At 39.9% G+C, this 13,431-nt stretch overlaps 1 protein-coding gene and 1 pseudogene across 1 annotated transcript; one reads left to right on the top strand and one right to left on the bottom strand.

The window, feature by feature from the left end:
- The first annotated feature begins 4,620 nt into the window (after positions 1-4,620).
- On the top strand, positions 4,621-5,568 carry LOC139032381 (olfactory receptor 2T29-like). The gene has a single exon (XM_070459165.1). The coding sequence runs from the start codon at positions 4,621-4,623 to the stop codon at positions 5,566-5,568; it is 948 nt and encodes a 315-aa protein (XP_070315266.1).
- Positions 5,569-10,261: 4,693 nt separating this feature from the next.
- On the bottom strand, positions 10,262-13,129 carry LOC110123130 (rac GTPase-activating protein 1 pseudogene; annotated as a pseudogene).
- Positions 13,130-13,431: the final 302 nt, after the last annotated feature.

The following is a 13,431-nucleotide window of genomic DNA, read 5'->3' as shown; positions in this document are numbered from 1 at the left end:
GTAGGAAGGCTCATGTGAGAAAGGTTCATGAAAGGACATATATACAATTATTATTAATTCACATTGATGCCTGGCAACATTTACACAATATTGTAAAGCAATTTTCTTTCCCTCTAAAAAAAACCCCACCCACCCAACACCTGTCAGTTAAACTCTCCTCTCTCAAAATGCAGACTCCTCTTCCATGTTAACTAAGCCACAAAGTTTTCAATCTGATTGGATTATGCCTCAGTATATGAACTGGGGTGACATTTTTTGTTAACTTCCACACATCAAAATCATCCCTTACAGTTAATTCAGGTAAAATCAATATTAGCTATTTTGTGATATACTTGACTTCCAAAAATTCATCTCAATAGAAATAAAGACCAAATGGGATATACTGTTCATAAGCCTTATTTCAGTTAACACTTAGGACAACTCTGTGAGAAAGGTCTATTTTTATTGCCAACTCAAGGATGAGGAGACATACAGGAGGGAGACGATGTAAACTGCCCAGGTCACAAAGGTAGAAAAATGTGAATTAGGGTTTAATCTCACGTTTCTGTTTAACCAACATCCTGATGAGCAGAAGGCTGAGGGTGACTTTGTTCCCAGAAGAATTTGGCTCTGCCCCCTGGTACCTGATCTAATTATCTACCAGGGCTGGACTGAGATAACATACTCCATAGTTCATAGTGTCTCTCCTGACCACAGGGCTGTATTTAATCTCTCCTTTGTGGGCTACCAGAGAGACACTTGAGCTTGAAGCTGTGAGCCTGAAGTACTGGCTTCACCAAGATCATCTGTTATAAGTCTTCACTCTACACATAAAGAGCCTAATGTCTGGCTTAATGAGCTGCACAGTACAAGGCAAGATACAGAAGAATCAAGAATCCTTAGGAGGTAACAAGGATGACCACACACATGATAACAAGTCAACCCACAATGGAGAAAGAAGTCATTGTCTTCACCTTATGTGAAAAGACCCAAGATGAGAAATAATTTGTGATGCTCTATATGAGGTAATACCTTCAAAGTGCTTCAAGATAAACTCCCAGCTGTATGGCAAAACCCTCCTGGAGAGTTGAGTAGCTGCATGAGAATTCAATGAATGGTTAGACCCTGTGTCAGATAGTTTCATAGAACATGTCTATTTACATGTACATAGATTATAATGGCACTAAACTTATCAGCTACTAGTTAGTTAGTAACTAGTCAGTTTAAAATAGCTAAAATCTTTGTGTTTTAATCATAGATGAAATCCTTGTTTCCCAGAGATGTTGTTTAACACTTCCTTGTATTCTAGGCTTTGGAATGAAATTCTAAGCAAACCAAGTATTTTTTTTTAAGTAACTTATTATTTGATTCACATGAGAATTATTTAAAATATTGGCTGCAGATTTACAGATTCAACAATGTACACCCAAATTCATGCTTGAATTTGTAAATTCAAGATATAATCAATGATGGCCTATTATGTATGAGGCCAGAGTTACATAGTATCCTCTCCCCAGCTGCTCTTCTGTGAGGTAAACTCAGTTCATTTCCTTATCTCAAAACAATGGTATCACGTAGGAAAATCATCTTTTCAAGCTTCAGGCTTAGAAATATGTGTGTGACAGCCATATCCAGAGTTGGAAAACTCATAGTGTCCCTTTATGACTTTGCACAGGCCACCTACCTTCAATCCAAAGCCAGCTCCACTCCACTCCTTGTTGAGCGACCATAGGACATCAGTTGTGCACAGAGGATGGAGGTTGAGAAGCTGAAGACAGAGGCCAACTTGGTTTTTGGAAAATCAGTGGGCAGTGCCAACAGGTAAAGAGTACCTTGGGAGTGGAACATTAAAGTCAGAAGTAGGGACATGTGATAGAGCAGTTTACATCACATGATACTCTGCTAGAAACTCTGGTCTCTATCTCTGCTTTTCCTACTCTCTCTCTATATATAGGTGCTTTTCACACTTCTGTGTATCTTTTTATTCAATTGCCCCACAAACTTCACTTGAGTTCCTGCTATCTGCCAGGTACTTTACTGAGGAAACAGTAGTAAGCAAATTCTTTGCCCTACAAAAACCCCATATTTTCATGCGGGAAACAAAACAATAGACAAACATGCAAATAATATTAAGCTTTCAGATAGTGACAATGAATATGAAGGAATAAAGGAAGCAAGTGATATGCTTTAATAGAATGGTCAGGCAGACACAGCATGGAAATGATGGGCAGGAGAGGGTGGAAGGAAGGGACACGCCTTCCATCACAAGCCATTACTTGTCATTCTGTGTTGCCATCATATCTCTCCACTTCCCAGATTTCTCCCTTATCCTTCCTTATCCCACCTTCTCTTCTTCTTCTTTTTTTTTTTTGGTACCTGATGTCCAGTTGCTGTTGTGTCAACTCTTTGCAGTCTCACGGACTTTAGCCTTCAAGTCTCCTCTGTCCATAGAATTTTCCAAGTAAAAACACTGGAGTGGGGTGCTATTTCCTACTCCAGGGGATCTTCCTGACCCAGGGATCAAATCTGATCCCCTCATGTCTCTTGCATTGGCAGGCAGATTCTTTACCACTAGTGATACCATTTATTTTTAATTGGAGGATAATTGCTTTACAGTATTGTGTTGGTTTCTGCCATATAACAATGTGAATCAGCCATAAATATACATATGTCTCCTCCCTCTTAATCCCACCCCTCTTCCCATCCCACCTCTCTACCACATTCCCCTCTTAACATCTTTCTACATAACTAGGCAGTAATAGGAATCTAAGTTATTTATTTTTACTCACTGAATAATTGTTGTGCTTCTGATAAAACCAAGACAACTGAAATAATTTTTTTAATTTATATTTTAAGGCAAATGAGCTAAAATACTTTTTACACTAACAAAAATAACTTATACATGTGATTTCTGTTTGTGCAATTTATTTACTGCTTATTGCTCATTTTTCTAACAAAAGTTGGATTTTCCTCTCCAAGGTCAAACAGGAAGAACATAAAAAGCAAAAACCTTCAAAATTATGTCAAGATTAAAACTATACTATAGTTTAGAATTTGTAGGGAAAAAATCTTTGTCAAATGCTATAGTCTTTAAGTGTCATTCATTTCCCAAAATAGTAGTACACTAATCAATGAGACTAGGGAGCTCTAATAAGTGTAATTGAAAAAAAAAAGCTCAATGTCAAACCATAGAACTTCTGTATTAAAAAACTAAAGAGACTTATTTATTAATGTAAGAACTTCCAATCTTTAATATGCTAATAAGTGTTTCCTAGGGGGAGATACAGTATACAAAGTTTCACCAACCTATTTCATAAAATGTCATACAGAGTGCTGTTTGGAAAATTTGTGTTCAATATAATTCCTACAGTCATGTTATTCCAAAGTGATCAGATAAAAAGCTGACAAATGAAACTCTAATACCATATCTATGTGATAGCTAAAGATGGATAATCATAATTTTACCTACATCTGCTACCATGTAAATATAATATTCAGAATATTGAATTAAACTATTCTACTCATTTCATGATTATTTTCTAGTAGTAGGATGTATAATTGTAGTGAGTTAAAAATGGTGATGATGTATGGCAAAAACTACTACAATATTGTAAAGTAATTAGCCTCCAATTAAAATAAATAAATTAAAATTTTAAAAAATGGTGATGAGCCATACTTTAAAAAAAACAAAGTAAAAAAAGAATAAGAAATTGCTGTTAAGGGTCTATGAACACATTTTTTTCCCTATTTTATATTGATACAGTTCTTAGCCATAACTCTTCCTCTAATTTTTTCTGTGCCTTATCCTCATCCATAATCAGATGGCACAAATACCAATAACAGAAATAAAGTTAATATTTTAGATTAAATAATATAGAAAGCTATGAAAGCACTTGCTCAAATGGGTATATATTATTGTATGAGAAAATTAATATGACAGGGAAATCATGAAAAAGCAACGCCAGTATCCCTCTAAACAGTTTGCATTACCTAAAGCATCATGAGGATTATGAAAGCCAGTGTAAGTCAATCTCAAGGATTCTAGAAGAATCTCAATGACTAGAACTATAAAACTTCCTCCCCATGACAGATTAGGTCACCTGCTTAGTGATCTATGAGTCCTTTAAGGACAAATCTAGACTTAGGTCAGTGTATATGCAGTAAATCAGCAGAGATACCAGACCCCATCAGTTGCGCATTACAAACCACTTTGGAAGATGTCTGGATATTCTCTGTATATCACACCACCAAGTTGTATGGGAATTTTCATACTGTATGAAAATCTCACTAGCAATCCTTGTGGAATTATGGCAACAATATGCCAAACAATGCTAAACAATATGACCAAAAGATACAGCCTTCATTTATGTTGTCTATCCTGTCAGATGGCTTGCTAGATAGTATTTTTAAACAGCAATAGAGGCCAAATCATTAATCTTTCTGGCATTTAAATACATTCAGTTCAGCTCAGTTGAGTCGCTCAGTCGTGTCTGACTCTTTGCGACCCCACTTGAATTCACTACATAAATATTTGATTTTCAGGAAAAGATAAAAGTCAGTGGTGTATTTACATGAGAAGAGCAGTCTCATTGTAGGTGTTTTTCTCCCCTGATCCTCCAGATCAAACCAGTCAACTAAGACATGCAGCAAGGAAATGAATCCTCCATTACTGATTTCATTCTCCTGGGCCTCTTCTCAGACTCCAGGCATCCTGGGCTCCTCATAGCCATCATCCTCTTCATTCTTGTGGTAGCCATCACTGGAAACTCAGTCTTGGCCCTGCTGATCTGGGGTGATGCCCACCTCCACACTCCCATGTACTTCCTGCTCAGCCAGCTCTCTCTCATGGACCTCACCCTAATCTCCACCACTGTCCCCAAGATGGTCACTGATTTCTTCTCTGGACAGAGTTTCATCTCTCGCATTGGTTGTGGAGCCCAACTCTTTCTTTACTTGATGCTAGGAGTGGCTGAGTGTGTTCTCCTGACACTCATGGCCTTTGACCGCTATCTGGCCATCTGCAGCCCCCTCAGATACCCAGTCATCATGACCCCCAGAGTCTGTTTGCAAATGGCCATTGGTTCATGGGTTGGGGGTATGCTCATCTCCCTTATGCACACAGTTTATGCCATGAATTTCTCTACTTGTGACTCCAGAAAAATTCACCATTTCTTCTGTGAAATTATGGCCCTTCTGAAGCTCTCTTGTGAGGATACCTCAACCTACGAGAAGGTGGTATTAATAACTGGCATTGTTTTCCTCCTCATACCTTTTGGACTCGTCTTGACCTCCTACATCCTCATCTTTCTCACTGTCCTCCATATGAACTCCCCTGAGGGCAGACACAAAGCTCTGGTCACCTGCTCTTCCCACCTCAGTGTAGTGAGCCTCTACTTTGGTCCAGCTATGATCATCTACATGACCCCAGGTTCCTCTCTCCCCGCAGATGTGGACCAGCGTCTCTTTGTGTTTGATGTTATCATCACCCCCATGCTCAACCCCCTTATCTACAGCCTGAGGAACAAGGAGGTACTGGGGGCTCTGAGGAAGGTTCTATGGAGAAAGCTGATGTTTATAGTGAAAAGATGATGTCACTTTTTTTTTTTAAAGAACTCATATTCTCTATTGTTCCCCATTTAATGCTGGTGCTATTAGGAAAAATTTAACTTTGGATTTCAGTTTTCAACAATATTAAAAAAATGACACTTTTGCTTTCAGATTTCAAGTAATGTGAACCATACTACCATGGCAACAGGGGAATTCCTATTTAACAGTGTTACACTACTTGACTGATCATAACATAAATATCCAATTTTCCCAGAGCTCACAAATCAAATTCTTAAGGAAACTGACTTAGGCATCTATATTCAACAAGCTTTACAAGATTGAAGATAACCTGGTAAATAACATGGTCCTAATGTACCTTTTCTAGCTGCTTAGGTGGCTCAGGTGGTGAAGAATCTGTCTGCAAAGCAGGAGACTCAGGTTTAACCCCTGGGTTGGGAAAATCCCCTGGAGAAAGCAATGACCACCTACTCTAGGATCCTTGCTTGAAAAACGTCATGGACAGAGAAGCCTGGCAGGCTACAGTTCATGGGGTTGCAAAAAGTTAGACATGACTGAGAAACTAACCATGCACACACAATGTAGCTTTTCAATCACGTCCTACACGTACCATCAATACACTCTAATTTGCACCATATTGGTATATTCAGGTTTGCACTTTTCAGATGATTTCATGAATTCTCAATTTTATCATTCAGTTCAGTCCCTCAGTCATATCCAACTCTTTGCAACTCCATGGACTCAAGCACTCCAGGCTTCCCTGTCCATCACCTACTCCTGAAGCTTGCTCAAACTCATGTCCATCGAGTCAGTGAAGCCATCCAACCATCTTATCTTATCCTCTGTCATCCCCTTCTCCTCTCACCTACAATCTTTCACAGCATCAGGGTCTTTTCTAAGTCAGTTCTTCGCCTCAGGTGGCCAAAGTACTGGAGCTTCAGCTTCAGCATCAGTCCCTCCAATGAATATTCAGGACTGATTTCATTTAGGATTGACTGGTTTGATCTTGCAGTCCAAGGGACTCTCAAGAGTCTTCTCCAACACCACAGTTCAAAAACATCAATTCTTGGGTGCTCAGCTTTCTTTATGGTCCAACTCTAATATCCATACATGACTACTGGAAAAACCATAGCTTTGATTGTATGGACCTTTGTCAGTAATGTCTTTGCTTTTTAATATGCTGTCTAGGTTTTTCATATCTTTTCTTCTAAGGAGCAAGCATCTTTTAATTTCATGACTGCAGTCACCATCTGCAGTGATTTTGGAGCCCCCCAAAATAAAGTCTGTCACTGTTTCCAGAGTCTCCCCATCTATTTGCCATGAAGTGATGGGACCAGATGCCATGATCTTTGTTTTTTGAATGTTGAGTTTTAAGCCAGCTTTTTCACTATCCTTTTTCATTTTCATCAAGAGGTTCTTCAGTTCATCTTTGCTTTCTGCCATAATGGTGGTGTCATGTGCATATCTGAGGTTATTGACATTTCTCCCTGCAATCTTGATTCCAGGTTCATCCAGTTCAGGATTTCACATGATGTACTCTGCATCATGTAAGGCTTACCACACTGAGGTGGGAAGAGTGGTTGGCCAGAGCTTTGTTTCTGCCCTCAGGGGAATTCATATGGAAGACAGTAAAAGAAGTTAAATAAGCAAGGGGACATGATACAGCCTTGACATACTCCTTTCCCAATTTGGAACGAGCCCATTGTTCCATGTCTAGTTCTAACTGTTGCTTATTGGCCTCCATACACATTTCTCAGGAGGCAGGTAAGTTGGTCTGGTATTCCCATCTCTAGAAGAATTTTCCACTGTTTGTTTTTAGTATAGTCAATGAAGCAGAAGTAGATATAGCAGGATCACTCTGATGGACTGTGAATGTGCACAGCTCTGATTTATAACACATCTGAAGGCAGTGACACCATCTCTTATGCAAAGGAAACTTCTAATTATGCCTAATGCATGCATTTAACACTGCTGCCTGTGCAATGTTCTAAAATATATACTCAGCAATTCTTTTAATCTGCACATCATTCCTGTGTTGTGGATACGTTTTAGTCCAATTTTAAAAAGAAAAGAAGAGAGACATCAAAGGACGATTCCTCTAGACCAAGGATATCAGGTAGATGTAGTCATTTGGCATGCACTTCAAACCCTGGTACTGATCTTTTAGAGGTTATATTTTTAAATTGTTCCACAATACTGTTTCTGTTTATAGAGTTTATAAATCTAACCAAGTGTTTGCTAAACAGAAGATATTCCACTATTTAAAACAAACCACTTCTTGCAAGCTGTTTCTTAACAATCTCCCCCATCATGACCTTGTGTCTCTCCTTGTGCAGCATCAACTAGTACTAGGAATTAACTTAATAATAGGTTTAAACTTTACACAGACTAGGGTGACTTCTGGGAAACTGGCAAAAATCATATTTTTCAGATTCCTCCCTAAATACTGGTGCTATGGCTAGTCATTCTGCTCCAGTTGAGCTGACTTAAGAGATGCTTGAATTGGGAGGATTCATAGGCAAATGGGAAAATTCCATATGTGAGAAGGAAAAGGTGAACACAGACCATATTCAGGCCTCATAAGACTGAGTGAAAATAATGACTTTTCAAAATGTAAAATCATAATACTTCTGTTGAAGCTGTGTCTGCAAAGGACCTCAAGGTGATGATTGAATTAGTTCTTAAAAAAAAATACACATGATACGTGTGAAATAGAGAACTAATGGGAAGTTGCTGCATAATACAGGAGCCCAGTCTGGCATTCTGTGGTCACCTAGAATGTGAGATTGGAGGAGTGGAGGTAGGGGTTATATATACATACATATATATATAAAATTACTTTGTCAACAAAGATCCATCTAGTCAAGGCTATGGTTTTTCCAGTGGTCATGTATGGATGTGAGAGTTGGACTATAAAGAAAGCTGAGTGCAGAAGAACTGATGCTTTTGAACTGTGGTGTTGGAGAAGACTCTTAAGAATCCCTTGGACTGCAAGGAGATCCAACCAGTCCATCCTAAAGGAGATCAGTCCTGGGTGTTCATTGGAAGGACTGATGTTGAAGCTGAAATTCCAATACTTTGGCCACCTGATGCGAAGAGCTGACTCATCTGAAAAGACCCTGATGCTGGGAAAGATTGAGGGCAGGAGGAGAAGGCAATGACAGAGGATAAGATGGCTGGATGGCATCGCCGACTCAATGGACATGGGTTTGGGTAGAATCCAGCAGTTGGTGATGGACAGGGAGGCCTGGCGTGCTGCAGTTCATGGGGTTGCAAAGAGGTGGACACAACTGAGCAACTGAACTGGAACTGGATATATATATGTACATGTATACATACATGTAAGAAGAAAGAAAGAAAAGATGGAGATCTCAAATTAATAAAACATAATGAAGAGAAAAAATAATAACAAATATCTCCAAAATAAAAAAAAATCTATGAGAATGCTATGAACATTTGCCAACAAATTGCACAACCTAGAACAAATGGACATGCTTCTAGAAAGTTTCTAGACATATACAGCTGACCAAAACTGAGTCAAGAAAAAACTAGATAATTGGAACAAATCCATCACTAGATATACAATAAAATCTGCAGTTAAAAAAAAAAACCCACAAAACTCCCTGCAAACAGAAGTCCAGGACTGAATGGTTTCACTGGGGAATTCTATCAAACATACAAAGAAAAACTTACACCAATACTTTTCAAACTCTTCCAAAATATTGAATGAAAAGGAAATTCCCAAAGTCATTCTAAGAGACCACAATCACTGTGATTCCAAAACCAGACAAACACACTCCCAAAAATATATACATAGGCCAATATCTTTGATTAATATAGATGCAAGGATTCTGAACAAAACATTAGCAAACTGAGTCCAACAGCACATAAAAAGAACCATATGCCATGATCAAGTTGGATTCATCCCAGGGTCACAAGGATGATTCAACACATGCAAATCAATCAATGTGATACACCACAGAAACCACATGATCATCTAAATAGATGCAGAAAAATCATTAGATAAAATTTGACATCTATTCCATGACAAAAACTCTCACCAAAGTGGGAATAGAGGGAACATAGCACAATAAAAACTCTGCATGACAAACTCACAGACAGCATAATACTCATCAATGAAAAGCTGAAACCATTCCTGCTAAAATCTGAAATAAGACAAGATGCTCACTCTCACCACTTCAGTTTAACATAGTACTGAAAGTCCTAGTGATAGCAACCACACAAGAAAATAAAATAAAGTATACCTATATTGGAAGAAAAGAGGTAGAATTGTCATTATATGCAGATTACAAGATACTCCATATAGAATACCCTATAGACTACATACGAACACTATTAAAAAGGATAAGCAAACTCAGCAAGGTAGCAGGATACAAGATTAACATACAGAACTCTGTTGCATATCTTCACACTAATAATGAAATATCACAAAGAGAAAGTAAAAAAACAAAAACTTTTAAAATCACATCAAAAAATTAAATACCTAGGAATAAACCTGACTAAGGAGGTGAAAGACTATGCTGAGAACTATTAAACACTGATAAAGGAAATTAAAGGTAATTTAAATAAATGGAAAGATATTCCACGCTTTTGGATTGAAAGAATTCTTTTTTTTTTTTTACTTTTTTCCAAATATTATTTCAAATATATGTTTTACAGGCCACTATGGGTCAGAAACATTCTATAGAAGGAAGCATTTTGATAGGCTTTGTAAATAATTTTAATAGAAGAAAAAGCTCCTATTTATCTAGATGTGGCTATGCTCCATAGGAAGATTTCAGCATCCAAAGTGCAAAGACAAAATGACTGTGGCTTTTCTTGCCACTCAAAATATTGACAATCTTCCCTTACAGCCTACTCTTTTTAGTTGGGTGTTACACAGACGGTACACTGACTTTTAGAAGGAGAGCTCCAATGGACAAGGGGGTGGGGGTGTGTTAAGCATCAGAATGAATTCAACTTTAGAATAAACTGGCTTTGACCCCAACCAAACCCAATGTCCCATCGGAGGCCCATTAGAAATAAATATAAATTGTAGTATAACTTTTACAAGGTTGTGCCACTTAACACTATTAAACCTAATCAAACCAAATTAAAGCCAAGCACACTCCCCTTACTAGTTCAGTACTCCCCATATCCCAGTTCTATGAAGGCTCGATTGTTACAGCTCACCTCCTAACAGGGGAAGGGGAATTTCCAAGTTCTCGAAGGAGCCATCCTAAATTCTCTGTCCAAACCTTTCTTTATGCTGCTCCCCCATTTCCCACCCCAAGACAAGTCATTCTTACCAAAGAGGCAGGGGCTTCTACACTAGTCTCATGGAAATTACACCAGAGAAATGTCATTACATGAGGGAGTTTGGCTTTAAGCCAAAGGGATGTACCTCCCAGGCTGCAAAAGAATCACAATGAATTTCATACCCCTGTAAAGATCTCCCATCTAAGAGCTCCAAAAGACAGCACAAGGTGTTGATATTACATTACTTGAGGAGAAGGAGAAGGAGATATATATAGCTTTCATAAAACCCCCATGCACAATTAAACTTGATTAAAAGCCTGGAGAATGCTCAAAGTAGTAATGAGGCTGCAGGGTAGAGTACAGGTGCGCTCTTCCTCACAGTCAATACATGCTGTCAAGTCACAGGAGACACGACTTCACTTGAGCATTGGAGAAGCAAAAAAGTTGCCTTGTCGTCCTAGGTTGGTGGCAGACTTGCTTGTGCTTCCAAATCTGGGAGTGTTCTTGGTGAGGGTGGAGCGGACTCTCTGCGACAGGGAGCTGGATGAAGGAGTCTTGAGGAGCTGATGCTCAGGAGTGGTCACAGGCCCCAGTAAACTCACTTTAACATCTGGGGTCTGTGGTGTTGAGAAGGCATTTGAGTTTTCAATGACATGCATGGGGTCAATGTTTTCTTGTTCTACCATCATGAACTGACTCCAGTATTCCAGGGGTGGTGAGAGTAGGCGCTCTACCACCTTGGGCTGACGCTTGGTGTCCTGTGACATTGTCACTGGATCTGGACTAGGTACAGCATGGGCAACTATTGTAGGGCCAAAAACTTTAGCCAGATTGGCAACATCCATTTTAGTGTTTGGGCTCTGAGCCACTCTCTGCAAGCGAATCATGAGGAAAGCTAATGTGTCTCTGTTGGCCTGGGGCAGCTCACCAACAGCCTGGTACATGGCTGCTATGCTGTTGTCCTCATCTGTGATTTCTGCTGCATCCATAAAGGTCTTGTTTAGCCGAAAGTCAGAAGGGGTTCTCTGAGGTTTCGAAGGAAGTCTTTCAGGAGGCTACAGATTGCATGGATGTCCTCCACTTTGCTGAGGAGGAGTACAGTTTTCACTCTGAGGAACTTCTCTTTCAGCTCTTTTTCTGTCCGGTCACAGCCTGAGATCCGATACAGGCCTGTCTCAGTCAGCCCTCTTTGCTCAATCTCATTGACACAGTGACAACAATTGACGGGATCATTGGAGAAGTCTGGGACACATAATCTGCCAGCATTCCTTCTCCAATCTTGACAGGTGTCCCTATCAGGGTAGGAATACAGGGAAGTGGACAGCGGTCCCGACATTCTGTATGAGAGACCACACGACAGTCCCGACACTTCAGAGACAGCTTGCCAAATTTTATTCGCTTTCCACATGGTACACAAGATTCGGGTTTAATAACCGTCTTAGAGACGAGGTCGTGCAGGCGCATCCCCCCATTGCTTTGTGGAGTGCTGGAGCCGTCTGTTTCAGTTTTTGGCTCCAGCTACCTGCTGCTCAATGTGGAGTCCCTGTTCCAAGGCTGTCAAGTACCTGTTTTCCTTCGGCTCCGAGTCCAATATGGCACAGTTTCGATAGTGGACACAGCCTCAATGGGCCTGCCATCATTGGGAACAGTCACTGTAGTTTTTGCTACTATGGATTCATTTCCCTGGTCTGCGGTGGAGCCAATGGAACACGTTTTCTTTACAGGTCCAGGGGGACCATCAACAAACTGTCGGCTATTCGAGCGCCTCTTTTCTCTCTTCTTCAGTTTAAAAGTCTTTACCAAAGAAGAATCCCAATCCAGGGATTCATCGGTCTTGTCAAAGCTGATATCCGATAAAATGGAACCAGATTCATCAATGGTTGACAGTCTTTTGTTCCCAGCATTGCCACTGGATGGTTGGCCTCTGTTGAGAAAAGCCAGAGCTGATTTTTGCTCCTCACTTAGTTGAATGCTGCCAGATGTGTCACACATGAGCATCTCTCGAATCAGCTGAATCTGTCTTTCCAGCTTTTCACAGTCAGCCTCAGCTCGCTATCTCCGTTTGATCTCTACATCCACCTGATTGCGTGCAAGTTTCAGCTTAACATCCAGAGCACTACGCTCAGTCTCTGCTTTCATCAAAAGATCCTTGTATTTGCTCAGCTCGTGGTCTGTTCTCTGCCACTTTTTACAAAAATCTTCAAAGTCCTTTGCCAACTGGATAAATTGGAGTTCATTTCCTTCACTGAGAATCTCCACGCAGCGTACAAGCTGCTCAAACAGATTCCGCATATTCAGCATCATAGTATCCATCTTTCTCGTCAGGTCCGCCTTGGAAGAATTCATATTGTCAAAATGTCCATAATAGTCAAAGCATTCTACAATTTAATGTGATCTAGAAGGCACAGTGGTAAAGAATCTGCTTGCCAATGCAGAAGATCCAAGAGACATTGGTTTGATCCCTGTGTCAGGAAGATCCCATAGTGTAGGAAATGGCAACCCAATCCAGTATACATGCCTGGAAAATTCCATGGATAGAGGAGCCTGGTGGGCTACTGTTATGCCCGATGTCCGAATCCCCGAGCGGGAAGAGAGAAGGCTTCCAAGACAATGCAACTCGCAAAAAGG

This window comes from Odocoileus virginianus, chromosome 3 (genome assembly GCF_023699985.2).
Source record: "Odocoileus virginianus isolate 20LAN1187 ecotype Illinois chromosome 3, Ovbor_1.2, whole genome shotgun sequence".
In the NCBI taxonomy this organism is placed as follows: Eukaryota; Metazoa; Chordata; class Mammalia; order Artiodactyla; family Cervidae; genus Odocoileus; species Odocoileus virginianus.
The sequence above is the reverse complement of the archived record's forward strand: the minus strand, read 5'-3'. Positions and strand labels throughout refer to the sequence as shown.